The 24,838-nt window shown below is 40.1% G+C and overlaps 4 protein-coding genes across 8 annotated transcripts; 1 reads left to right on the top strand and 3 right to left on the bottom strand.

Annotated features, from left to right (window-relative positions):
• Positions 1-6,746, bottom strand: pycr3 (pyrroline-5-carboxylate reductase 3). Of its 4 annotated transcripts, none has more exons than XM_034081008.2 (7): positions 6,537-6,746; positions 4,319-4,412; positions 4,169-4,233; positions 3,269-3,448; positions 2,969-3,181; positions 1,590-1,682; positions 1-1,455 (listed from the first exon to the last, which is right to left on the bottom strand). In XM_034081008.2, exons 2-7 carry the CDS (start codon positions 4,404-4,406, stop codon positions 1,273-1,275), a joined length of 822 nt encoding a protein of 273 aa, XP_033936899.1. In that variant the 5' UTR covers positions 4,407-4,412; positions 6,537-6,746; the 3' UTR covers positions 1-1,272. The 4 variants fall into 4 exon arrangements, with proteins under 4 accessions (XP_033936899.1, XP_033936897.1, XP_033936898.1 ...); XM_034081006.2 differs by lacking the exon at positions 6,537-6,746 and adding an exon at positions 5,731-6,511; XM_034081007.2 differs by lacking the exon at positions 6,537-6,746 and adding an exon at positions 6,070-6,511.
• A 5-nt stretch (positions 6,747-6,751) lies between these two features.
• bmb (brambleberry) lies at positions 6,752-13,500 on the top strand. Of its 2 annotated transcripts, none has more exons than XM_034081004.1 (13): positions 6,752-6,959; positions 7,745-7,983; positions 8,760-8,888; positions 8,995-9,180; positions 9,260-9,482; positions 9,843-9,959; positions 10,072-10,251; positions 11,425-11,631; positions 11,721-11,847; positions 12,190-12,251; positions 12,357-12,484; positions 12,563-12,657; positions 13,211-13,500. In XM_034081004.1, exons 1-13 carry the CDS (start codon positions 6,752-6,754, stop codon positions 13,338-13,340), a joined length of 2,031 nt encoding a protein of 676 aa, XP_033936895.1. In that variant the 3' UTR covers positions 13,341-13,500. The 2 variants fall into 2 exon arrangements, with proteins under 2 accessions (XP_033936895.1, XP_033936896.1); XM_034081005.1 differs by having other exon boundaries at positions 6,907-7,017.
• A 75-nt stretch (positions 13,501-13,575) lies between these two features.
• Positions 13,576-17,589, bottom strand: LOC117445370 (GDP-L-fucose synthase-like). The gene is made up of 10 exons (XM_034081010.1): positions 17,521-17,589; positions 16,680-16,837; positions 16,461-16,575; positions 16,166-16,294; positions 16,009-16,082; positions 15,786-15,919; positions 15,396-15,527; positions 15,234-15,313; positions 14,186-14,285; positions 13,576-14,071 (listed from the first exon to the last, which is right to left on the bottom strand). Exons 2-10 carry the CDS (start codon positions 16,835-16,837, stop codon positions 14,016-14,018), a joined length of 978 nt encoding a protein of 325 aa, XP_033936901.1. The 5' UTR covers positions 17,521-17,589; the 3' UTR covers positions 13,576-14,015.
• Positions 17,590-18,530: 941 nt separating this feature from the next.
• On the bottom strand, positions 18,531-23,140 carry LOC117445916 (leukocyte elastase inhibitor-like). The gene is made up of 7 exons (XM_034081862.2): positions 22,939-23,140; positions 21,998-22,186; positions 20,507-20,644; positions 20,298-20,415; positions 20,079-20,221; positions 19,808-19,975; positions 18,531-18,994 (listed from the first exon to the last, which is right to left on the bottom strand). The coding sequence occupies exons 1-7, from the start codon at positions 23,095-23,097 to the stop codon at positions 18,587-18,589; spliced, it is 1,323 nt and encodes a 440-aa protein (XP_033937753.1). The 5' UTR covers positions 23,098-23,140; the 3' UTR covers positions 18,531-18,586.
• Between the last annotated feature and the right edge of the window lie 1,698 nt (positions 23,141-24,838).

Below are 24,838 nucleotides of genomic sequence, written 5' to 3'. Positions count from 1 at the left end.
TCATGAACAAATAATTTACTTGTCAATTTCAAGATTCAGCCAACATTCCTTTTTGATTAAAACAAATTCTTCTTGTCTAAGACATAAAAAGGAAGTATAAACTGCACTTGTTTAAAGGTCCCATGTCTGCTTTTCTGGCTATTACCCGTCCCCTTGTGTGTTATGTAGCTTGTTATGCATGTAACCGGTGTGCAAAGTCACAAACCCTCAAAGTACACCCTGTAGCGAGTAAAGCTCTAACACAGAAAATACCTGTCTGTGCTGCCCCAGAACGCCGCATTGGAGATTTTTCTTTTTCCATTTTTTTCTTCCAGAGTATGGTGACGTAACCATGCCCAGGTCCAAATGGACCAACCCGTGGAGCTCCTCACACACACACATTCACTCAGCCTTCTATTTTCTCAGCATCGGATCCGCGGATTACTCAGCCCGAGACAGCGAGACACCGCGAAAGAGTTTGTGTGTGTGCTCGAGCTGAGTTCAGGTTGAGTTTCGCAGACCCCACGCAGCAACCAGGAAACAACACCAGTAATCCAGCTCACACTGTCCGCTCCTCAAGCCTCAAAGGGCGGAGCAGCGGGCGGAGCAGCAAGCCCCGCAACATCCCGCCAACACGGCACTCAGACCCCACGCAGCATTCTCATCTGTTTATCATTACTGGTGTCACTTTCTGGTTGCTAACAAACGCCATTGTAACACATAATCACCCATCAGAGCACAGTGGGCTCATAGGGAGGGGGGGGGCAGGAGCTCCAACAAGCCGTTTAGGACAGAGAGTGAATACACATACTATACAGACTAGAGATGCTGTATGAGAAACCAATGTGATTTTGGAACATTGAACAATATAAATCTATTCTAGTAGACCTCAACAATGGAATTATGATAGTAGAAATGGCCATGACATGGGACCTTTAAGTTAGGATGGCGTCTTCATTCATGCACAAGACTACCATTTTTACAAAGCCAAGAAACAACAAAAACACTCAGGCATTCTTAAGGGCCATCACATTCTTTATGTTACCTGAAGGCCACTGTTTCTCTGAAAGGGAGGGGTGAGAGGAGAATATGTCAGTTGGTTGCAATCTGCATTCTCACTAATTGATGAGAAAGGGAAAGAAATGAACAAAGAAAAGATGACAAGTCCTCCTTTGTCTTTGTGTTCCATGGTGAAGTTGAGCCAAAAAGTCAGTTTGTTGGAAGGCTTGAATTAAGTCAATGGAGTAGTAGTCGAAAGGCAAAGAGCAGCCGTTATTTCCTGGATCTTTCTGCTCACTTTCGGCCGAGCTCCCTGGCTCTCTCAGTGGCAGATTCCACTGCGCTCATGGTCGCCGCCCTCAGACCGCCCTGCTCCAGGGTGTGAAGCCCGTAGATGGTTGTTCCACCCGGAGTGCAGACCTCGGAGCGGAGCTGAGCCGGATGCTTCCCGGACTCACGTAGCAATTTCCCAGCACCCTGCATCAGATGGAATAAAGACCAAAATAATTATGGTGGGTTCAAATATTTTGCTGTCGAACAAACACAGTATTTCTTAGAAAAGTGCTTATGTTGCTACAGAGAAACAGAAGCACACACGCAATAGAACTGACCAGAACAGTTTGAGATGCGATGCTGTGGGCCAGAGCACTTGGCATTCCCATTTTTACAGCTCCTTCTGCCAGCGCTTCAGCAAACAGATACACCTGCAGAGAGGGGGTCACATGCATCAGCATCAAAAGGTGCACAAAATAAGTGCATCAAAATAAAATGTGTATGAATTTGTATTACTGCAAAGTAATTAATTGTCACATATCACAATGGTGTTACATTCAATGTTTGCATTAATGACCTTTGTTGGATTTTCTTTTTCAATTCTCAGACTTGAAACATACTTCCAATAGGTTATTCATTACAGGGACCATCTTTATAAGTCCTATTAATACAGGGGTAAAGTGTAAATAATTATATTTTGTACTTTATGTTACTTAAACTGACTGGATATGTATTTTAACTGAGGATTCAATGCAGAGCTTTCAATGTGTGCTCATGTAAATCAGTAAATCACTTTGTATTCTGCACCAGTCCCAGTAAAACACTGAGATGAAAATAAAGTCTGCACAACTATATGTCAACTCAATTCTTGGATTCACATGCTTAAGAGGGCATTTAAAAACTTCCATAAATATTCTGTAGTAATGTGATGCAGACTTCTTTTTATCAATAATAATTACCATTTTACAATAGTGGCAATAAAAGCCGTACCAAGATTTATTGTGATTATTTAACGGGGGGAACTTTCGAGTCTCTAAAAGATGAAACCTGATAAATTCATTTTCAGAGTAAATATTCCTTATCTTACTGTACTTCCACTCCCACTGCTATTTATTTAATTTCTACTTTATTATTTGCCTTACTTGTTTGTTTGTTTGTTTGTTTGTTCACAGCATGTAAAAGAGGCCTTGGGTCCCTTGAAAGGCGCTATAAAAATGTAATCTATTATTATTATTCCTTCTTGTGTATATTTATATATTTTAGAACTCTATGTTTGCTACTTTGTTTACAACTGAATCCCTCTTACTGTGTGTTTGTATTTGCCATTATACACCACAGCAAATTCCTTGTATGTGTGAACCCTACCTGGCAATTATCAGTACCTGGCCATTTTAAGGAACATGTTAGAAGAATTACAGATTTCTATACTATTTTAACTTTCGCAATAAAATGGTCTGATCGGACCAAAAACGGAGTGTGGACTGCTAGATGGAGAGGTGCCAGTTCACCTCCTGGGCACTGCAGAGGTTCTCCTGAGCAAGGTGTCCGTGCACCTATATACCTGTGTATTTTTTACTGTGTGTGCATATACCAGAGTGGAAAACTGAATTTCCCCCTAGGGGGATCAACAAAGGCTCCTTATCTTCTTTTTCTACTACAAGAGTAGGCCAGCAGTTATAAGGACTTTAAACAAAGCATAAAATCCTGGCCCACTCACAAAAGCAACTCCGCTCCCGCTCAATCCAGTGTGGATGTCGATCCAGGCCTCCGGTCCCTCCTCCACCAAACCACAGCGGTGCAGCAAAGAGCGCAGCAGAGCTCCGTCTTCCTGTTTCGCATGGGATCCCCTGGCAAACAGGAGAGCTCCCTCCTGAACCAAACATGGCAGATTTGGCATCAGCCTGATGGCGACTGAATTCTCTGGCAAGAGCTTGAGATCGGAAGAGAAAAAGAATGTTAGTCATCTTTAGATCAACACAATTTTAATTTGAAAAACCATTTCACATTATGCTCTCACCTCTTCTACTGTTGCCAGTGTTACCCCCGCTGCCACAGACACAATAATGTGTCGCTCCGTGACGTGTTCTGAGATCTCAGTGAGAACAGGTGCTACCAGGTGAGGTTTGACCGCAACAAAGACCAGATCTGACCCAGAGACCACCTCTTCGTTGGAATGAGTGACGGCAACACCGAGCTCCTGAAAGACAGAGGAAAAGAGGTTACTGACACAAACACGAAATCACTCTGTGACAAGAATGAACAGTTCACATTGTGTTAGAGGTATAAATAAAACACAGCACACAGAAAAGATAACGATGAGAGAGGCATATGTTTAGTTAAATCATTGGCACGTTACATTTTAATTTGGGTTCAAACTGAATGATAATTCATACACATATTCTTTAGTTGAAATAAATGTAAATGTAATAAAAAAATAAAGGCAACTGAAAACAATTTTGATATCAGATTATATATAATTGTTGACAAAAAAAGTGTAGTGTGCTTCACTAGTCAGTTTTATGGTAGGCATTTTTCACCGTTTTCTCACATTTTATAGACAAAACAAACAAACAAAAATCAAGAAAAACGATTTGCAGATTTTTTATAATGGTAACTTAACATTTTATTTGTTTATGTTAATAAACAGCAGGGTCAACATAACCACTGTTTTTGTAAAAATGTAATTCATATCTTAATATTCTGTTAGCACACACGTTTCAAATTTAAGGAGTTACTTATTTGTACCCTGCAATTGTTTAACTATGTGCACACATTCAAATAAAGTGACACCTACCCGACTCATCAACAACAGAACAAATCACTGTAACTGATCTTACAAACAGTTACCATCATGCTCACTGTCCTGCAATCCATCCCATCCTACTGAGCACTGATAGAGAAGTAAAGTAAAACGTACCTGAAAGCGTCCCAGGTTTCTTGAGGATGGTGCGCTAACTTTGATGTTTGCAGGAAGAGCATTTCCTTTAATGGGAACAAAAGGGACAGTTAACACCTTTTTTTTTGTTTAAAACCTCTGTGTAGTTTCAACAACTTTATCATAACTTACCAGACAAGATGCCCTTTGCGATGCCGAATGCCATGTTCCCTGCACCAATAAAACCGATCTTCAGCTGCGAGTCCATCTCGGGGTCCATTTTGATCTAGAGAAAACAATTGGAAACATCAAAGAGTTAAACAATTGACCAAAGAACAGAGGAAGTGAATCACGAAACAACTTATAACACATTTCCAATGATGACAATGGTGTCAGACATTATCACAAATATACATCAAGATTATGCTAGACCCCATGTGTGCAAGACAGTTAAAGCTGCAACAATTAGTAATTCAATTGATTCATTTATGGACAATAATGGAGGCAACTCATTTAAATTATGTTATTATTTAAGGTATTTTTTCAAGCATACACACGCATGGACAAGTAAATTATTTTATCATGACCTTGTTATTTCTTATGAGGGAAATGTGCACCAAATTTCGAATAGAAGTTGGGAGTTATCGTTATTACAGTTAGATGCCAGACGCCATTAGTGTCATTTACCATAGGCAATGCAATTATTGACTGTGTTCACATTGTCACAAGCAACTGGATTACTTTCGGCGTCAGGTTAAATGACGAAAGATAACTTGTAAACTCCTGGGTGACAGTCATCAAATGTCTTCGCTTTCAGTGTAGTTGCTCTGTCCTGGGTCTTTTTGTCCTGCAACTGCATCGCTTACTCAGATTAGAGTTTAAAGGGTTAACACAGAGCTGGCAGCTGCAGCAGAGAAATCAAGCAGTAAATCTATCTGTAAATCACATGTCTTAATATTTGAAAGAAGCTTATACGGTAAACAAATAGAAGGCATCATGGTATTGATATTTGTCTACCGACAGAACATGTTGATACTTAAACTTGCAGATAATTTCTAATGCTAAAATCCCTGATTCATACTGGTACAATTTTTTGTTAATTTGAGAGATTGCAATGGGCATTATTCACCCTTACTAGAAAATAAACAATGAAACAATAGCTGGGAAAGTAGTACTACAGACCAATTGATAGGTCATAAAAACGTATATGTTGTACCATACTACACCAAGTTGCCAGTTTATTATATGTCACATTCAGTTTAAATCAACAGTCCTGCAATACATCTTAAATGTTTTGTTTAGGTTTTGTAAAAACTGTGTTATTCAAGAGTATTGTGATTTTGACGAAAATAGATTTTAATGAATTGCCTTATGCTCATACTCAAGATGTTTCTTGTGCTCATGTTGTCTTGTGAATATGAGATCTGAGCTCAATGAGACTGCTTGTTTAAATAAAGATACAAATCAAAACTGTAGAATCACACTGAGTTATAGGAGTATGAGACATGTTCACGAGCGGTTGGGTAATGAATGCATGCATCACATGGCAGAAATGGTTACGATCTGAAGACAAGACTACATCGCATCCACGGCATCACCCCTACAATTAAACCCAGGTTCTGGGCGGTATTGTCCGGGCAGGGCTGCGGCCAGTGCAGCATCGATGCTTCTCCATCCGAGTCTTCTGGCACTTCATCATTCCTGACAGAGTTGACACCAGCTCCTAACAAGGGGTGTCTGGACTCCATGATAGCTATCATAGTCTTTTCATACCGCCACCAACCTTGTATTTTGGTCGTTGCCGGGAGGTTCGGTTCCCTCTTGCACTTATAATATGCACTTTTGAGAAGTTTCCAGCGAAACTTTAATTGGTCCACAGTTCTGTGATAACCAGCCGCTGTCATCCTCCTGTGTGCCACCTTAAACAGTTTATTATTCCTTACTTTCCTCCCGTCTAAGCATTTTTTCATGTCCAGGTCCTTCAGTATTTCCAGAAATAACTCTGTCTCCTTCACGTCCCAATTCTGCTTCTTGATACCAGGGTCGTCCATTGTTATGACAATGTAGCCACACTAGCTTTACTGCTAGTTAGCCCAAAGGTAGATTATCCACACGGCTAGGTTGCTAATGTGGTGCTAGTGTCATTTATGGTGTGGCAAGGGGAGAGTGGTACTGTAGCTAGCTTACATTTTAGCTGAATAAAGACTGCAGGTCGCAAAAATGCGTGCCAAAATGTAAAAAATCCTGCTTGCTAAGGAAAGCGACAAAATAATCCAGCACCTATTAGCAATACAATGCACGTGTTACTTGTTGACTGGACAACCATAAAATAACACGGAGTGACATAACACGTTGTGAGGCGATGCTGTAAATAACACCGGCTGACGTTGGTGGAAGGATATTTATTCACCTGATATGTTTCAGATTTGTTGACGTCCAACGTTTAGTAAAACCCAAACTGTAGTTTATTCAAACTGTCTGTCAGGTCGGCAACACCCGCAGTATCCACGCAACTAACCACCTGAGTGCTGAGTCCCAGTGAGTCGGTGAGTTTGTTTTCCACCTTGGTGCTGCTGCACCAGGTGGGCGGAGTCTACAGCATCCTCAGCTATACATTTCCAACAGATGATTCCGCACCGTTACGTTTTCAGATATGGCCGTGAATCACATCTAACATACCCAATGTCCGTCCCCCAAAAATGCGAGTTATTCCATTGGCTGTGTCCTCCTCCTATAGCGCGGACGGGGGCTGGACAAGAACACATTTGCTGTCATTGCAATCAGCTGTGTGAGGGAGACAACTCAAGAAAGAACCTGCACAATTGTACAACAGGTACACGTTTAAGCAATATTTTTAATTTGTTTGTTTAATCCCGTGTGCATTGACTAAGGTAAATCATAGTTCATTATGTTTGTCTTTTACTCGTATATGTTGCTGCAAACAATGTCGCTGAGTGTTTTAAATGTGTTTAATACAGTTTTAAATATGTTTGCAGTTTTTCAGGGTGCATGGGTGATGGGCTCCCTGGTGCTTTAAACAGACGGGCAATTTAGATTTAAACATGCTAACTGTTATACTATAATGTGTTTTGTACCATTTAAACAAATTATCGCATTTTTTTCAACTCATACTCATAAACAAGGCTGCGGCAGATCTATGCTGTGTTGAAGCGCTTCAGCAGGGCAGACATGCCTGGGCAAGCCTCCGTGTGGTCTCCATCCAAACATATGGTTAAATAAATTTTCGAAATTTGTGACATTATGCATATAGCTTTAACCATTCAGTATGGTTTTTTTTATCACCACATACATTAAAATAAACCAAATCAGGAATGTTGCCTATACATTTTCAAACAATCAATCAAAAAGAATGCCGCTGTTGTTGTCGCCATCTAGTGGCAACCTAACATTTTTAGGGACATTACATCTTGTCCTGCGAATGAATGTTGATTTAAAATATAATCAAAGGACAAGGTGTTGTAACTTAAAATACAGGACTATAATATATTTATTTGTAGCTGTTATTTAGTGTTGCAAATCACTCGCCTATATATATATATATATATATATATATATATTTGTGTGGCAAATTGACAGTGCATTCGTGTTTTGTTGCAGACATGGCTCACCTCTACCTGCTGATCTGCATGCTGGCCTGTCATTGTCCTGTCAGCGGGCTGTTTGATTGGCTGAAGGGAGGGTCGGCACCTAAAGCAGCAGCAGCAGCAGCACCACCACCTCCTCCACCTGAAGCAGCAGAAGTCCCAGCACAGTTTGAGATGGTAACTGCAGATGAGAGGTTTTTGGCTGAAGCAAAGCAGATGGAGATCAGCCCGCTAGACGGCTGCCACTACAAGGTGAACAAATCAGGGTTTGTTTTAGTCTGTTGCTCAGAATTCACCAATGGTAACTTTTGTAAGAACAGGGTCACAATTGAATAATTGATATTCATATTCTTTTATATGTAAGGCTGCAGCCAGTATTTGTTTTCATTGATTTAATCTAACAGTTGCATACTTGCAATATTATGCGGAATTCAGGTTTCATAATTGGATTTTGTGCCTCTGTGACCTGTCTCCATGCTTTAATGTTCAAAAAGTCTTTATTATTATCATACTTCCTGTGCTGCAGCACCTCTTTTCACCATCTGTCTGAAACCAGATTGGTTATCTGGCCAGCTCTGTTGTGATTGGTCAACTGCTTAGAGATGTACTGCACCTTAGCCTGTCATATACAATGTGTTTGAGCGCTAGCCAATATAATTGTGAGTATTACATAGTGATGTCACTATATTGTGGAAGTAAACAATGGACTAAAATGTAGGTGTTTTAGGCTGGGGAGAGTGTGTGTGGGAGAGAAACGACCTTTGGGACTTTGGCCTTTGCAGACCATTGACATACACAACAACCTGTATAAAACACTACAGGAAAGGGAAAACCCCCAAAATCATATTAAAGCCTCCTTTAAGACGTAAAATCACATGAAACCCTAAAATGTTTTGGGATCAATAATACACTCCAGAAAGATTGAGAAACAACACTGTGAAGCCTTTCCATCTTTTATCATGAAGGTGTCGGAATGTGTCCACTGGTTTATCCTTGAGATGTAAACAAAGCGCTATCCTCTTGTATAGGTTGTTGCCCGGCTGAAGGCGAGCTGTGAAAACCTCCCAGAGGAACAGCTCGCCAAACTTGGAGTGGTTTTGTTTAACTGCCAGGCAGAGGCTGAGGGGCGTTGCACCTTCCCATGTACAGAGGAAATGGTAAAACATGATCCAAATTATCCAAATGTTTTATAATTGAAACGGGCTGTTTTTTTTTTTTTAATCTTTCTGTGGAGCCATTCCTGATCTTACTTTGATGTTTCAGACGATAAAAGAGTGTACAGCAGACATGGATTCAGACACATGGAATGCGTACCACATAGTGAGCAACAGAGCGCGCTCCGTCTGCTACGCCATGCGCCAGCAGCTGTTCCGGCGCAGAGCAGAGCACACCGTCAACGCTCTCATCTCCACGGCCACCAGCCAACTGGATGCAATGAAGGACCTGAAGGTAGGTCGCAGTTCAGTTTTGATCTTCACGTGCACAGTATGCAGGTTGGTTCTTCTTTGATCGTGGTGTTTTATAACAGGAGGGTCAGCTGGAGCTGAAGGAGCTGACTGCAGCATCCCTGGACAAGGTGCTGGACGGTCACAGCGCTCTGCAGGCCCAACAGGGGAAACTGTTCGAGGGCCAGGGCCAAATGGAGAGCTCACTGAAGGACAACCTGGAGCGGCTGGGCCAGGAGAAAGCCCTCATCGCCTCTGGACAGGAACTGGTAGCCCAGCTCATTCAGGGCATTACGAAGAAGATGGGTGAGAGCCGTCATGTTGAGAATTGAGTTCACTGCTTAATGAATTGTGTTTACATTAAATGTGGACAAAGCCAAGGCTGCACTTCTGCTTTGCATTGCTGTGATTTCCTTTTTACTGGCATACAAGTGTGTGAATTACGATAGAAAATCCCAGGAGCTATAGCTGCTTACACCTTTTGTGCTCTCTTTTTAAACACTTTTTTTAAAGAGAATTTCCCCAAACAACTTGTAATTCAAAAACGATTGTGCTATAAGTTGTGTTATTGGACATAAACACTCCATCTAAACCAGGGTGTTGTCGTCATCTAGTATGAAATGTTATTTATTACCTCATGCCTGCATTCCCTTCATTTTTTTAAAGAGAATGTGAGTGAGCATCTGCAGACCCAAGGCTCGGAGGTGCAGGACAGCCACAAGGCAATTGTTAAAGACCTCGCAGCCGTCAGGCACCAAGCTCAGGACATCCACCAAAAAATTGGTAACCAAACGGAGTATTGCAAATAACTTAAATTCCTTAGAAGCTTTGAAAACGTGTCCTTCAAAGGAATTATGTCTTATCTTTTATTTCATTTGTGCCTGTGTATGATCAGACCACAGCGTGTCGGAGTTCCTGCAGTACCAGGACCAGACCTCTCAGTACTACACCGACCTGATGAAGAAACTGGAGCACATGAACGGCACCCTGGGAGCCACGCTGCACTTCCTGGACAAAATGCAGAGCCGCATTGAGGAGAGGCTTCACATGATCCAGAGCTACCTTTGCTGGGCAGGTGGGACAGTACACTCACTGAAGTATCCAAATGTGTTCACATGTTATCTTCCCTGACTATAACAACAAACATTGAGCTTAAAGGGGACCTATCATGCAAAATGCACTTTTGTACATCTTTTATACATGAATATGATTCCCCGGTGTGTCACGGAACTCACCAAGTGTCAGAAAACACAACCCTCTCTCTTTTCCTCCATACCCAAATCTCTAAAAATGGGGCTGCAACGGATCTGATACAGATTTGAAATTGTTCTGACGTCAGAAACGGGGAGCTCCGCCTATATGGGCAACTCCACCTATTAGAGGAATGAGAGGTTGCCGTGGCATGGTAACAGCTCGTGCCTCGCCCCCCTCCTTTGCAGGGGGGCGTGGTCAGCTGCAGCTCATTTGCCACAGAATCAGCCCTTGCAAAAACAGGGCTTGAATACAGCAAATGGAGCGAAATGAGGCATGGCTAAAATGCATGATCTGTTTGGTATTTTGAAAAAAAAATTCGCAGACATGTTTTATATAGGTATGGCCCTACAATATATTATTCAAATATAGCATGATAGGTCCACTTTAAATGATGAATTGATCAACAGAAAACAGCAAGTGGTTCATTCTAGTATCCAAGGTCAATTTATAAATGAGCATGAACTAAATATCTTTGTTTTGTGCTGTCAAATTAAACAAGCTTTTTGAATACATCAATTAAAAGGTGGGTAGATTTTGGAGAAACCAGCTCTATACGCTAGAATTTGAAAATACACAGCCGGAAAAATCTGCCGCTTCCTTACAGAGCCCCTCCTCCAACACTCAAAACGCGCACATGACCAATGAGGGCATGAGATAAGTTTGTGCACAGATGGAAGGCTGACAGGCAGGTAGGCCATCCAGTTACTTTAGCCGGGCCGGCTAAAATGATTGGTCGTGCTTTTTACAGTACTACGGCTTCCACAGATGACATTTTTATGGATTTTTTTTTTTTGTCCAAGCATTTAAGATATTCATTGCCATCGGGATGTTAAGAGCATTCCATGGAATATAACAAAGTATATCTCGAGCCGGTTTCTCAAACTTAACTACCCCACCTTTAAGACTTTTTGAAATGATGATGGCCAATTCTGGCATGAGGTGTTAAATATGATGAAAATAAAATTGATTAATCTTATTTACCTCATGGTTACAGGTTTGAGTCTGACAGCCATGTGGACGTGTATCGCACATGCGAGCTACTTCCTCCTGTCTGCTGTCCTGCTGACGTTCCTGCGTTGTCCCGGTTTCTCCCGAGCCATGCTGCTACTCACCGTGCCTCTTAACGCAGTCTGCGAGATGAACCAGCAGCCGGCGCTGGATCTCACCGGCCTCAGCCTGCTGCTGCTCCTCCTCTGCCTGGGTACACACTGAAAGCTGCTTACAAGGCAAATACAAGGTCTCCATTCCTAATGTATTTGTCACTAAATAGTTGTTGTTTCATATCTGCAGGTCACTGGTTTTTAAGCAAGGCATGCTTCCAGATTAGAGGAAAGCCAGTGACCCCACTTGCCATTGAAGAGCCCCTGAAACCAGATCCAACCTGTGACTCATATCCAACGTCCTCCACCCCACAGAAGTGAGTCAGCAGAGTTCCTTTGATACTGCACACTTGGGCTGCAAATCACTATGGATATGTATCATTTATTTGAAATACTGGTTTGTTTATTAAATGTCCAAAACATAGTTTAAAATGCTCAATATGCTTTCAAAGAAAATCGAAATGTCATGTCCAGCTGACCAAGATAATTAATTTACAATTATATAAACAGAAAAATAATGATGTTATATTAGGCAGACCCTGATTCAAAACGTATAAACATTTGCTACAGTAAAACAAAATCAATTCAACAAATGGATGAGATCAGCACTTATTTGTGTAATTTATTTGATGTGGTCTATCTTGTTCTTTTATCCTCAGAAATGAATCTTATGGTTTCATGGCAAAAGACGACCTGTTGAATCAGGAAAGCTTCATATCAGGTTTGAAATACACACAGTAGATTAACTGTAAAATGTATTGCAATGAATTCCCCTGAAGTGACACCCTGCTAGATTTAGTTATCACATTTGCTCTCACTTATACAGGTAACTTTGGGGTATCAGCAGTGTCCCCCCCTCCCAGGAGGAAGATGCCAGAGCCCAGGTTTACTCCGATCATTGGGACACCAAATTACTCCACCCCCAGGCTCGGGCCACAGCCACTTCTTTCAGCGGTGAGCAAACTGAGAGTGTGTCATATGTAGTACCTTTTTATGAATTAAAATAAATCCTCATTCATTTACTTTGTTTAGGCTTTGTTTGCTGATAACCCCCTAAGGAGCTTGGGATGTTTTAATGATTCAGGGGACATCTCACGAGGTGCGAGTCCGACCCCGTCACCAAACGGGTCAGTTTTTTGTCTTTCCGATCACACCTAAAGTGCCTTTTTTTAAAGGGGACCTATCATGCAAAATGCACGTTTTCATGTATTTTATACATGCACGTGTCCCCTCTGTGTAAAAAGATTCGCTCACTTTTTGTCCTGATTCATGTCTATAAAAACCTGTCTGAAAATGAGCTGATCAGATTTTGGCCAGTGTAACCATTAGCCAATCAGCAGCCAAGGTAACCCCCCGGCCCACCTTAACACATGAATCTCCTCCTAGAGCACCATTGTGTTCTTTGTAACCAAATATCTATCAGAGGGGCGTGGGGAGGGGCTCCTTATTTTCATCTAAAGTAACAGACAGAGAATCAGCACTTTTGAAACAGAGGGGATTATGGGATTCTGCAATGCATGATGTTTGGAATTTCCAGCCAAACACTTCAGTGACATGTTTTGTATATATCTGAGACCTATATTATATTGATGAAAAACAGTATAATAGGGGATCTTTTTAAATTAAAACTAAATTTGTATCTGGATTTTTAATGTAAACTGATGTTTTGTGTCATGGCAGCTCTCTATCAGGCCGTCAGCTGTGCAATGGAGTCACAAAAACAGGGAAGGCCTGTAAGAAGAGAGCCGTGCCGGAACAGGAGTACTGCGGGGTCCACAGAGGGGGGTACACCTCCTATGTTGCTAAATGAGCACGCCTTTTTCTTTTTAAGACCACAACGTTTTTTTAAATGGATTTTATTGCCTTATTTTTAACTGTTCTACTGTTATTGTGATGTCATTGTAAGTTCTGCCTGCGGTTCAGTTTTCACTTAATAAATTATTTCTTTACATATAAATCTGTCTGTAAGTGTATTTAAACACCAGTAGTAGCATGAAAGCTGAATTCACAACCTACAGAATGATTCAGGAAAGACACACAAGATATATTATAGGTATAACATTTATTCTGCTAACATGTCCAAAAAACATCCAAGCCACCTGCTATATGGCCATTCCGTAACCCTATTCATTTAAAGTAAATCAAAGCTAGTAAAACCTTCAAAAATGAAGGTAATTCAGTGGCGAAATTGTTGAAAAATAAATGTATAATAGACAGATGATATCCTATTAAACTGTACCAGCACCTGGATATCAAGATTAATGCAGTCAATTAAACATTTTAAGGATTAACACCAGCATAGTGAAACAAATCAACATACAGTTACACAGTATGGTGTTGCAGACTTGATTTCAAAGTGAGATATTCATTCCAGCTCTGAGTAACAGACTCAAACTGACGGATTCATTCTGTAACATCTCCCACATGTACCCCTTTGTTCTCCTCCACATCTTCCAACAGAGGGGGCACAAACTTGTTGGTGTTTTCACTTCCGCGCTGAGTCATAGTTGGCAACAAACCAATCACAGGTTTCTTTTAAAGCTGTAAGTGAGAGCAGGAAGAATGAAAACAGGGAACAGATGTAATCAAAATGTACTTCATGTAGAAATGCTGCATTGATGGCATCCAAACGGCCACTCCAACGGTCAGTCCCACCTTGTGTGAATGGTGTGAAGGTGAACTCTGGCAGGTATCGGTGCAGCTTAGCATTGCTGGCTGTCTTTTTGAATTGGCCGTCTGCTTTACTGGTATCAAACTAAAGGTCAAAGATTAAGGTAAGTATACAGAACTGATGATGAGACATATTTTAAGCAATAGTAAATGGTTATAATTATACAAGTCTGTAAAAACAGCTAATATTACAGTATTTTATTTTAAAATGAATTTGAAGAGAACCTTTAACTGACTGCAACGAGAATATATTTCTCAGTGAAGAAGTTTGCAGCTTTTATTTTTCTCATAGTAATTTAAAAGTAAAAGTGTCTAAGAATACATACATGGATGGATAATTGACTGAGATGGGATGACCTCCGTTAGATTGCATTGTGAATTGTATGGTTTACTTTGATGGGCAACAATGCTTAAAGGTGGGGTAGGTAAGTTTGAGAAACCGGCTCGAGATACACTTGTTATATTCCATGGAATGCTCTTAACATCCCGATAGCAATGAATATCTTAAGTGCTTTGACAAAAAATCCAAAACAAAAAATGTCATCTGTGGAAGCCGTAGCGCTGTAAAAAGCACGACCAATCATCTGAGCCGGCCCGGCTAAAATAACTGGATGGCCTACCTGCCTGTCAGCCTTCCATTTGTGCACCAACTTATCTCGTGCCCTCATTGGTTCTAGCGCACTCGAGCTGGTTTCTCCAAAATTACCTACCCCACCTTTAATATTGGCAATTTGAACCTGTAGTGTCCCCACCAACATAAGTCTGAACCAAGAGGAAGGTTTACAGATTAATCTAAACAACCTTGCTTGATAAAAACTGAAACTGCTGCACATCTAACATTTTAAAAATGGTATACCCCGTTTATCTAGGCCCGTTTTATGTATATATATATATCACACTGTGGGAAACGGTATCTCGAGATTTCTGGATGTATAACACATGTAGTAATTTTGACAATAAAGCTGACTGATGACTTTGATCTGGCGTGCAGACTATATAAACATTGGTTAACTTGGCATAACTAAAAGGATACCACAACTTCTCCTTTAAAGTCCAGTGCTTGCACAACTGCTTCTGCTGCCTCTTTGATGGACACTTCGTCTTCCTCTCCAACTGGAACCAGTGGACAGGACACAGGCATTCATCAGGATTTCATTCTGCCTTAACTACTTGTATGCTTTGAATGAGAACTCACCAGAGAGAATGACTGGATCGACCTCTGGATACTCCCTCAGGACCCACAGGAAGAGACGAGCCAGGTCTAAAGAGTAGATGAACTGTCTTCTTGGAGAGCCGGAGCCCCAGACCACCAGGGGCTTCCCCTCCTCTGATCATCGGACAATTGAGAAAAGGATTTATATAGTTCCATGTATCCCCACTAAACCCTTAGTATCAGCTTCATAGTCAGATAATAAATATATTGCAACAACACAATCCATTTTCTAAAACAAATGTTATACAATTATGAATCTGAAATGAGCATAATAGGGCCCCTTTAAATAAGACAAAGGGCAGCAAAAATATTTTGTGTTGTCAGAAATAGTTGTGTTAGATCAAAAGGGAAACGTTACACTATGTAACTTACTTTGAGCAATGTAAGCTTTGTGTATGAGGCCTGGCAGCACATGGCCGTCCTCAATGCTGAAGTTGTCATGGGGACCAAACACATTCGTGGGAATGACAGCTGTAAAGCAACGCCCATACTGCTGGAAATATGCCCTGTGAAACATACACACAGTTTAACAAACAACTCTTATTCATGCGATAGTGGTAATTTACTAAATAGTACAAAATCTACAAGTTCCGACCTGTTATGAACATCAATCATCCTCTTTGCATAAGCATAGCCGAAGTTCGACTCATGAGGTGGACCGTTGTGGATCTTGTGCAAAGAAGTAAATTAAAGTTAAAAGTCGCCATTGTCCATACTTGCTAGTTAGCAGTACACAAATAGGGGCTTATCACCATGGTTTCATCGATAGGGTAGGTGGTCTTATCAGGAAAGATGCAGGTGGACAGACAGGAAACAACTTTGACCGCGCCGACTTCATGTGCCGCCTGCAGCACGTTATCATTGATGTAGATATTGTTTCTCTGAAAGGCACAACATATATATCAGTGACATCAAAAACCCATCTGTAAAGAAATGTTAGAAAACAACAATCTTCAATACAACAAATTCTACTTTCAACACATTTCAAACAACCGTTTCAACCATCTGTGCTACTTCATTAGCAGTGATTGCACCACTTCTTCATACCCAAAAGTCCAGGTTGTATTTCATGTTCTTGAAAAGACCCCCAACCATAGCAGCCAGGTGAATGACGTGTGTTGGCCGATGTTTTTCAAACACCGCCCGTGTCTCCTCCATGTTCCTAAAGAGTGAGGCCGCAACAATTCAGAATGAGAAAAGTGCACAGACATATTGTGTTTTTTTGTTCCAAGACACATGTTTCAGGCTAGAGGAAGTATGCCTTACATCAGGTTGGCATCCTTGGAGGAGAGGAATATCCATTCTTCCCCCTCCTTGGCTCCTCCCTCCTCTCTGACCACATGCTCTATGGCCCTGCCCACCAAGCCAGACCCTCCTGTCACCAACACCCTCAGAGGAGCGGAGTGATCACTCTGACAGTTCATCTGGAAAAAGCAAGGCACATGAAAACCTAAAGAGCTGAAGGCATTATACAAACAAACAAGGTATGAGTCTCTGCATATGAGACACACCCAAGAACAGTTAATACGCTTCCTATCATGGTGGGCGTGTTGCAGGTGAATGCCACATCATTCAGGAGGACGTGTGTCAATATGTGTTTTACAAGTCCAAATACATGTTCTTACTTACAAAGAGCATTTAACAAGTTAAGAGTCTTGGTCAGCATACTAATGCAAGACAAATACACTGTCTAACAAATTCCTCGTATGTGTGAACCTACCAGGCAATAAACCCGTTTCTGATTCTGATAACTAAATGAATTAATATCTAACTTTCTGTAGCTATATTAGTTATTCGCTTAGATCTATTTCAGTGCATCCCAAGACAAGCTTGATTTGTTGTTACCTGCTTCTCAAAACAGTAAACCCAGTCTGAACAGAACTATGCTGTGCAAAGACAGACAAGCTAACGTTAAATTGAAGTTAGCTATGCTAGCATGTAACCGCTGTCATATGTAATCCTGTGTTGTGAAAATGTAGCAAAATAAAAACTAAACCTGAATGTGGCAACTCTATCACAAGTAACAGGTATTCATCTTCGTTCTCCTATTGCAGTGAAGCACACCAAGTCAGATCCAAACAGACATGTAAAGAAGTAGTTTTGTTACCTGTTAGCTGTAATTTAAACTACACGGACTGAAGGAGTCGGTGTAAAGAGCATGGATGGTAAAGAGTGGCAGATGGAGAACTCGGCTTCCGGTCAGAACTTCAAAATAAAGCTTCATTGAGGAGCTGGGTCGTTTTCCTGCCACAAATAAATTCAATGTAAATCTCTCTCACTTTGAATTATTGCAAATGTGACAAAAACAAGAAACATTCAACACGTTATTACGTTTCATTCATTTATTGTGTTTCTCACGGAATGTTTATAGCCTATGATTAACTTTTATTTTTGACATGTATAAATACGCTTTTTTTACATGTCAAAATAAAAGTTAATTACAGAACATTCCAAAAACAACTGCACGTTAATTTGATCTTTGTCATTTCTTTTAATAATTTAACTGCCCATCCTACCTCATATGCAAGAGCAAATCTACTGTATTCTATGTCTTCTAAAGTAGAACACTCATCATTTAAATGACTAGAACTGGTTTCTGAATAATTTATGATTTTGTTTTAAATTTGGTCAAAGTAAATATTTTAGATGAGCTTCCGACCAGGTTGATTAAGCAATAATTGCTTCACATTTTCTGTCAAAATGAGTCTTAGAAACACATTATAAGCAGAGACTGATTATTAGTTATCACAGCCCCTGAGTGGACAGTTTCAGCTTCAGTTTGGTGTTTGATTTTCATTTTTCAAAACATTCATTTAAAAAAAAATAATAGGAGTTATGCAATAGCATTTATCACATTTTTGTAAAAGATGTGCTGTCTTGTAGATTTATAATCAAACCAGTATAATGTACTTGACTTCTAATCATGTATGTTTATTATGCTTCATCCTTTTTAACCAATCCAGAAAAATTATGTTTTCATTGTTTTGGCCAAAAATAATACAAATCTTGAAATATACAGACGTGCACAATAATCAGATAGCTACATATCTAATTTCAGTGCAAAACCAGATACAAAAAGTCAGTCCTTCATTTGGAAAAACATCACAGAAAAAAAAAGATTTTGCATGTTTTTTATTTTAGTTGGTTTAACATTTATCATCGGCCGTGTCTGTCTACTGAGGAGACGAGAGCCTGCCGAGGAAGAGGATGGACTTGGTCTTATTGTGCCTGATGAAAAAGAGGAAGGGGTGGTCTGCTGTGAAGTGTTCCTCCCTCAACATACAGAATGATACCATTCCCGCTGTGGCTGCAGCCGCCTCCGTCCCCTCTTCGTTCACCTCCACGAAGGCTTTGTGGGCCACCGTGGACAGGAAGAGTCCTCCTTCACCGTTCATGCCAGACAAATCAGCCTTCGCAGAGCAGAACACGTCCGTCATGCCCAGTTTGGAAAGAGGCTCGTTCAGCTCGTAGTCTTCCTCAAGCTTGAACCTTGGCAGGTGAACGAGGACTTCAGAGTGGACGTCCATGTTTTCCCTCTTGGTCCAATCATCCAGCTTCTCCTGTGTGAGCTCCTTCTCCAGCTGGAACAAAACACACACCGATAATTAAGTCTTTGTTTAGCTAAAACAAATGCTTTTATTTATGTTAGTGATGTGCAGAACAACTATTTTTCACAAGTTCAGTTCCCTTGAGTTGTTAATGAATCGTACCTTTCAAACCTTTTGAGTTTGGATTGTTTTGCATATAAGTGACACAGTTACACTACATACACATTTGACCCATAGTGCAGCCCACCTCTTATAACATCTCTACAATGCATTACTAGTTTAAATTAAAAGAGATTAAAAACACCTATTATATGCCTAGACATAGCATCCCACTTGTAGGTAGACTATGTATGTTCAGTAGGACGTTACAGAAATGGCCCTAAAAACCGTCTATAGTCATTTGTGCATGCTTTCGTGTGATGTAAGAATTCCTGATCATATTTCAGTCATATCCGAGAAAGAAATACAACAAATCTTCATTGTAACATCTATGTTGTTTCCACATAATGACGCAAAGCTCACTAACTCTTCCAAACCCTGGACAAAATACCAACCGAGGAGCTTTTGAATGTACCATTAACCTGCGATGCTGTCTCAGAAGCAGGCATGCTTACCCGTTATATAAAGACAATACAAATATTTGTATTAAGTCAGGTGGTCAAGATCTCAAGATCTCTATTGCAAGACGCAAACAATGGGTACTTTCAGAGTCATTCCCCCGTATATCATTAGTGGTATAGATTCTTTAGTTTTGCAAGAGTGCAACTGGTTAATTATTTATGAACACCTTCTAATACACCCCTTGCAACCCTGGTTATGCCAGGTAGTTGCTTCTAGGTTCATCACCTTCAGCAGAGGGTCAGAGCCGTCAGCGGCCTCCTCAGGCAGCAGGATGAACATGCTGAGCTCCTCATCCATGTACGGCAGCTCCAGGATCTGCAGGCCGTGCTCAACAATGAAGTTGTAGGGCAGCTTCTTCATCTGGTACATCATCTGGACCGGCTTAGATTCATTCTGTAGTGCACAAAAAAGAAAAGAAAAGCGGTCGGATCACCTTAGAAAGTCTGAATTTAGTTTGAAGCTCAAATATACATGTCTCTACATCTGCAAGCCTCACCTGGTTGAGTTTAAAGGGCATCTCTTTGGTGTTTGCCTCATCAAAGCGGTTCATCCAGTTTCCCTTGAAGTAGATGGCATTGACCAGGGCCAACCTTGTCATAGGCGTGACTGTTCCTGACTTCAGAAGATCTTTAATCTTGTCTGAAAAGAGGACACTATCAAATGATTGCTTTACAAGAGAGAGATATCATTTTTGTGTTCAATTAAGATTGCTCACTTTCTGTCTGCTGCTCGACCCAGCCGTTGATCTCCGCTCTGCACGCCTCTGCAGCTCCGATAAAATCTACAGCTTTCATATCTGCCTTGTAGTACTTTTGTGTAGCTGCGAGGAATTTCTGAAAAGAGCAGATATGTTGTGTCATTTAGAGTTATTGATTTAGTTGAAGTAACTAGATATTCTGTGATGAGTGAAAACTGAAAGCTTACCGGGAGGAAGTTGGCAGTATTTTCTCCGTACAGGCGGTTGGCTAGTTTCAGGATGTATGATGCAGATGGCGAGTTGATGTCAGCGTTTAGAGACTGGAAATCTGCGTGGACGTCTTTACCAGAGCTGAATGAGAGGGCCTGTGTGTGAGGATGGAACAACAGACTTTATTCTGGGATAAAAAACGTGTTAAAGATTGTGAAAAGTAAGAACGGTTCACTTTTCTTGAGCTATGTAACTGTAACAGCTTTTAAGACCAGATGTTTAGTCTTACGTGTTGCTATACATGGCTGCTATGAAGCATATTAGCTTGCCTGCCTTATGGAAGACATTTTCTTTATAACTTTATAAGATGTAGTTGTGACTGTTGTTGTTAAAGCTGTGTGCCTGTTCTACAAATTAAAATTAAACAATATAATTCTATAATTAAGGTATGCAGACATGCAGGCCTCCATTCTTTTGTGTACTTGTTGTTAAGGTTTTTTTAAGGCTAAGGTCCAAATAAGGGAATGCAAGTGTATACAATTATAATTTAGATAAACAACAGCGTTTTTTCAACTTTGTTTCAACAGTTTTAGGAAGGCTATTTCCTGTTTCTGCTTCCCTGATAAGAGTCAGGAATGTAACAACCTCAGGGTGAACTGGAAAGGCTCCACATTTATCTAACTTTACTGAGGAGTTTGGATGCTGTTGCAGTAATCGATTTGTGATGAGATAAGGGTTTCGGCAACAGAAAAAAAATCGTATTTTTAACCCATGTTAAATCTTTTTTGAGGAAGGAGCTATTGTCCGAATGGTTAATTCTCTCCTGTAATGGGATTCATTTGTTAAACTAAAATGACTTGACTTAGTATCCAATTTGACTAATGCTCTAATGCTCTTGAATGCAGCCTTTAAAGTCAGGAGGAAAGCCTTTCCAGAGAAGAAGAAGCTGATATAGCAGCAGATTAATGCTCAATCATTTGGAAACAAACAACCACACATGGGTGAAATATTCATACCTCTTTATACCTTTGAATTTATAGTGTATTTCTATATTCGGGATGCTTTTGTGTTGCTTGTTTTCATTCATCATTAACCTGCTGAACATGAAAATATTCATTTAGGCTAAAGCTAACACATTTCCAACAAATAAATCATTAATCAAAACAAGAACTAAGCTCGTGGGATTTACTACCTTTAAAAGCAAACCGGTTTCGTGAATTGAAACAACTCAATGTACTACTTCAAGCTTTCACAACCATCTGCTTTTAAGCAAACAGTACACTTCTTTGTTTCACAGGTGCATACTGAGGTCAAAGTACAGGTGCCATTAGATGTGGCGTATCTGTAGACACAACTTTAATTTATGCCTACATACACACCTGAACTTCTGAACTCACAAAATGTTTTATTGAAACAGACCAGCATGAATGTTTCAAAATGCAGATATATTATTTCAGCTGGGCAACAAGTGGAAGAGAGGAAGCATGTACTAGAGCCAGTGTGCTGACCTTTGCCATCTGAGCAGCGGTGTCTCCTTCAGCCCCCAGGTGAACCATAGCCAGGGCCGAGCTGATGCTAAACGGGGAGACAAAGATGTTCCCGGCTGGATTTGCTTCGCTCAGAGTGCGGAACAGTTCCAAGGCGAAATCTGTGTTTGAGCTGCTGATGCCGGCCATGACGGAAGATGTACGGGTTTCCTGTAATGAGAAAATAAATATACAATTATTTATTTTAAAATACATTACACCTACATTTTATTTTGTTTATTTGAAACAAAACAAACACACAGCGTTAAAGATGGCAGTAGGAGCAAATCCCAATTATTTTGGAGTATTTGAATGTATCTCACTTTGCCAGGTGTTGTGTTTATTTCTATTTTCAATTGTCAAATAAAATGTAAATGCTATTACATGTTATTCTTTTTACCCTTTATGACCATGTAAGTAACTTGGAAGTATTAAAGAATACAGTTAATACCTTTTACTTGTTCTTTATTTACCTACATTTTGTTGGACCTTGCATACTTTTTCATTATCTATTTGCACATGCAGTGTATTGGCATTGTGGTTATCGAGATGCTTATTCAAGAGACTTTTATTATACATTCACCGCCATAGTTCAACCACTTAGTTAATTTAAAGGAAATTCAGCATTTTAGCGAGTGATGATGGCAGAATATATTAAGCAACGAATAATGTTTTACATTTTGGTAACCTTTAAGCTGCCAAGTAACATTTATGGAAGCATTTATAGCCAAAGTTGATATAATATATTGTATTTTATTTCCCCACATGTTCCAGTCACGCAGTCTCCACTAGGCCGTGTAAAGCTGCGCTAACTTACCCGGAAACGACCGCACACGAGCATCTTTATATAGCAAACTAGCTAGTTTTAAAAACACCATAAACATGAAGCTGTTTCAGGTCTATTAGCCACATCTTTATATTACCTTATTGTCCTTGCGAAACGACTGCTGGCACGAACTCAACGTGTGAAGAAGTGAAAGCGAAAGGTAAAGACTCATACAAATCCGAAAAAATCCCCTGAAAACAGAGAATCCACAATGTGCAGGGACAGTGGTAAAGCCCAGAGGAAAAGAGCTGCTCATTTATACGAAACACAAACACAGTCACTGCAGTCTGTGGGTGGGACGCGTGACTGGGCGATAAGTGACTGAGTGGTAATAAATACATGCCATTATTCCGGAGAGAAATAAATTACCTGCCGGTTCAAGTTTGAACACATTTAACTGAAAGCGTGCTACTATTTGAATTAATGAAAATTATATAATTGAAATGTTTTGATACCTGTGATGACTGATAAGGGATGGAAGCAGGGGCGTAAAAACATGAGCCCGAAATCCCTGAGAAGGACCCCACCCACTGTCAGCCACAAATCAAACTGAGCGTTTTTTATTTATATTTAATAATTGAAACATTTTACCTTTATCTTTTTTCAATTAATGCTTCAATTATATTTCCTGCAAATATTAGATTTCACTACAAATCCAAATGTTAATGCCAAGCCTAACCCACCCTGTCTTGTGGAGATGCAAACAAAAAAAGGATCTAGGATGTGTAATATGTTTGTGTGTAAACTCGCAATTTAAATGCATATAAGATACAAGTCCAAAATAACTCTGCAGGACTCCACCCGTCTCACACATTGTCCCACAAACCAAAGTAATTCATAGTCACGAAATCTATATATTTTCATTTAATGATTTAGTTATATTTCCTTCTAAATCATATTTTTCCTTACAGCCTTAGCTTTCAATTAAATACTTTTCAACCTGTCTTGTGGAAATGCCCAAAAAAACTTTACATTTATATTTTAATATGAGAAACTAAGATGCGTGATAACTGTGTGTTATTACATTACATGTCACTTGTTAGACACTTTTATCCAAAATACATTCAAAACCGTGGGCAATATGGAGCAATACAGGAGCAATATGGGGTGAAATGTCTTGCCCAGGGACACAACGACATGCTGACTGCAGCGGTATTTAAACCAGTCCCCCCCTGATACGAAGATCAGCGCACTAACGCACTGAGCCAAATCCTCCCCTATTGTGCAATATAAACGCATGGTATGTTATTAAACCCCCCTTATTACCAGGAATATTATGAATATTAGAACATGGTCTTGGTGTCATATTTGGCCCCTGCTAGAAGTGAGTTGGCCATTTTGAAGTGTAAATTGAGTAATATCACTTTAAATGTTCTCAGTGTCATCTCGATGATAGTGATAGTGAATCTGGAGACGTTGATTTTTTATGGAAAACCTTCAGGATTAAACAAATGTACCCTATTTGAAGCATTCAAAACAGGATATTGAGCAGGTGTTTCTTTTCGTCCAGGGTAGAAACTAAAATACACTTTTATTTTGTGTTTATGGGCTTGAAGGATAGATTTAACTGTGCTTAGCCATTATTTTGAAACATTTCATGTGTAGAAAGGTGTGCCTGTGTGATTTACGGAGTAGAGATTATATCTTGTCTCCACCCGTCACGGAGGCTTTACAGTACAGCCTTGGCAACCATTGAAACATGATAAACATTTCTGATTCATGGCAACCCTTGGACCCCAGACCTCTCTGTTATATAACAACCATCATATCGCCTGTCCCACTATAGAAGTGATCCTCCGCTCTTTCATCCTTACATATGAGTTATATTTACATAAAGTATATACCAATATAATATCTTATACCCCTTAAACAAACCATTCCCTTCTGCTCAATTCATTGTGTTAAATAAGATATTTTGTCCCATTAAATGACCCTCCTAAATTAAGAATGCTTCCTAATTTAGATCAGGAAATATCTAGGCAAATAGTAGGGGGACT

Source organism: Pseudochaenichthys georgianus, chromosome 4 (genome assembly GCF_902827115.2).
Source record: "Pseudochaenichthys georgianus chromosome 4, fPseGeo1.2, whole genome shotgun sequence".
NCBI lineage: Eukaryota > Metazoa > Chordata > Actinopteri > Perciformes > Channichthyidae > Pseudochaenichthys > Pseudochaenichthys georgianus.
Note: the sequence above shows the minus strand (reverse complement) of the source record. Positions and strands in the feature narration are given on the sequence as shown.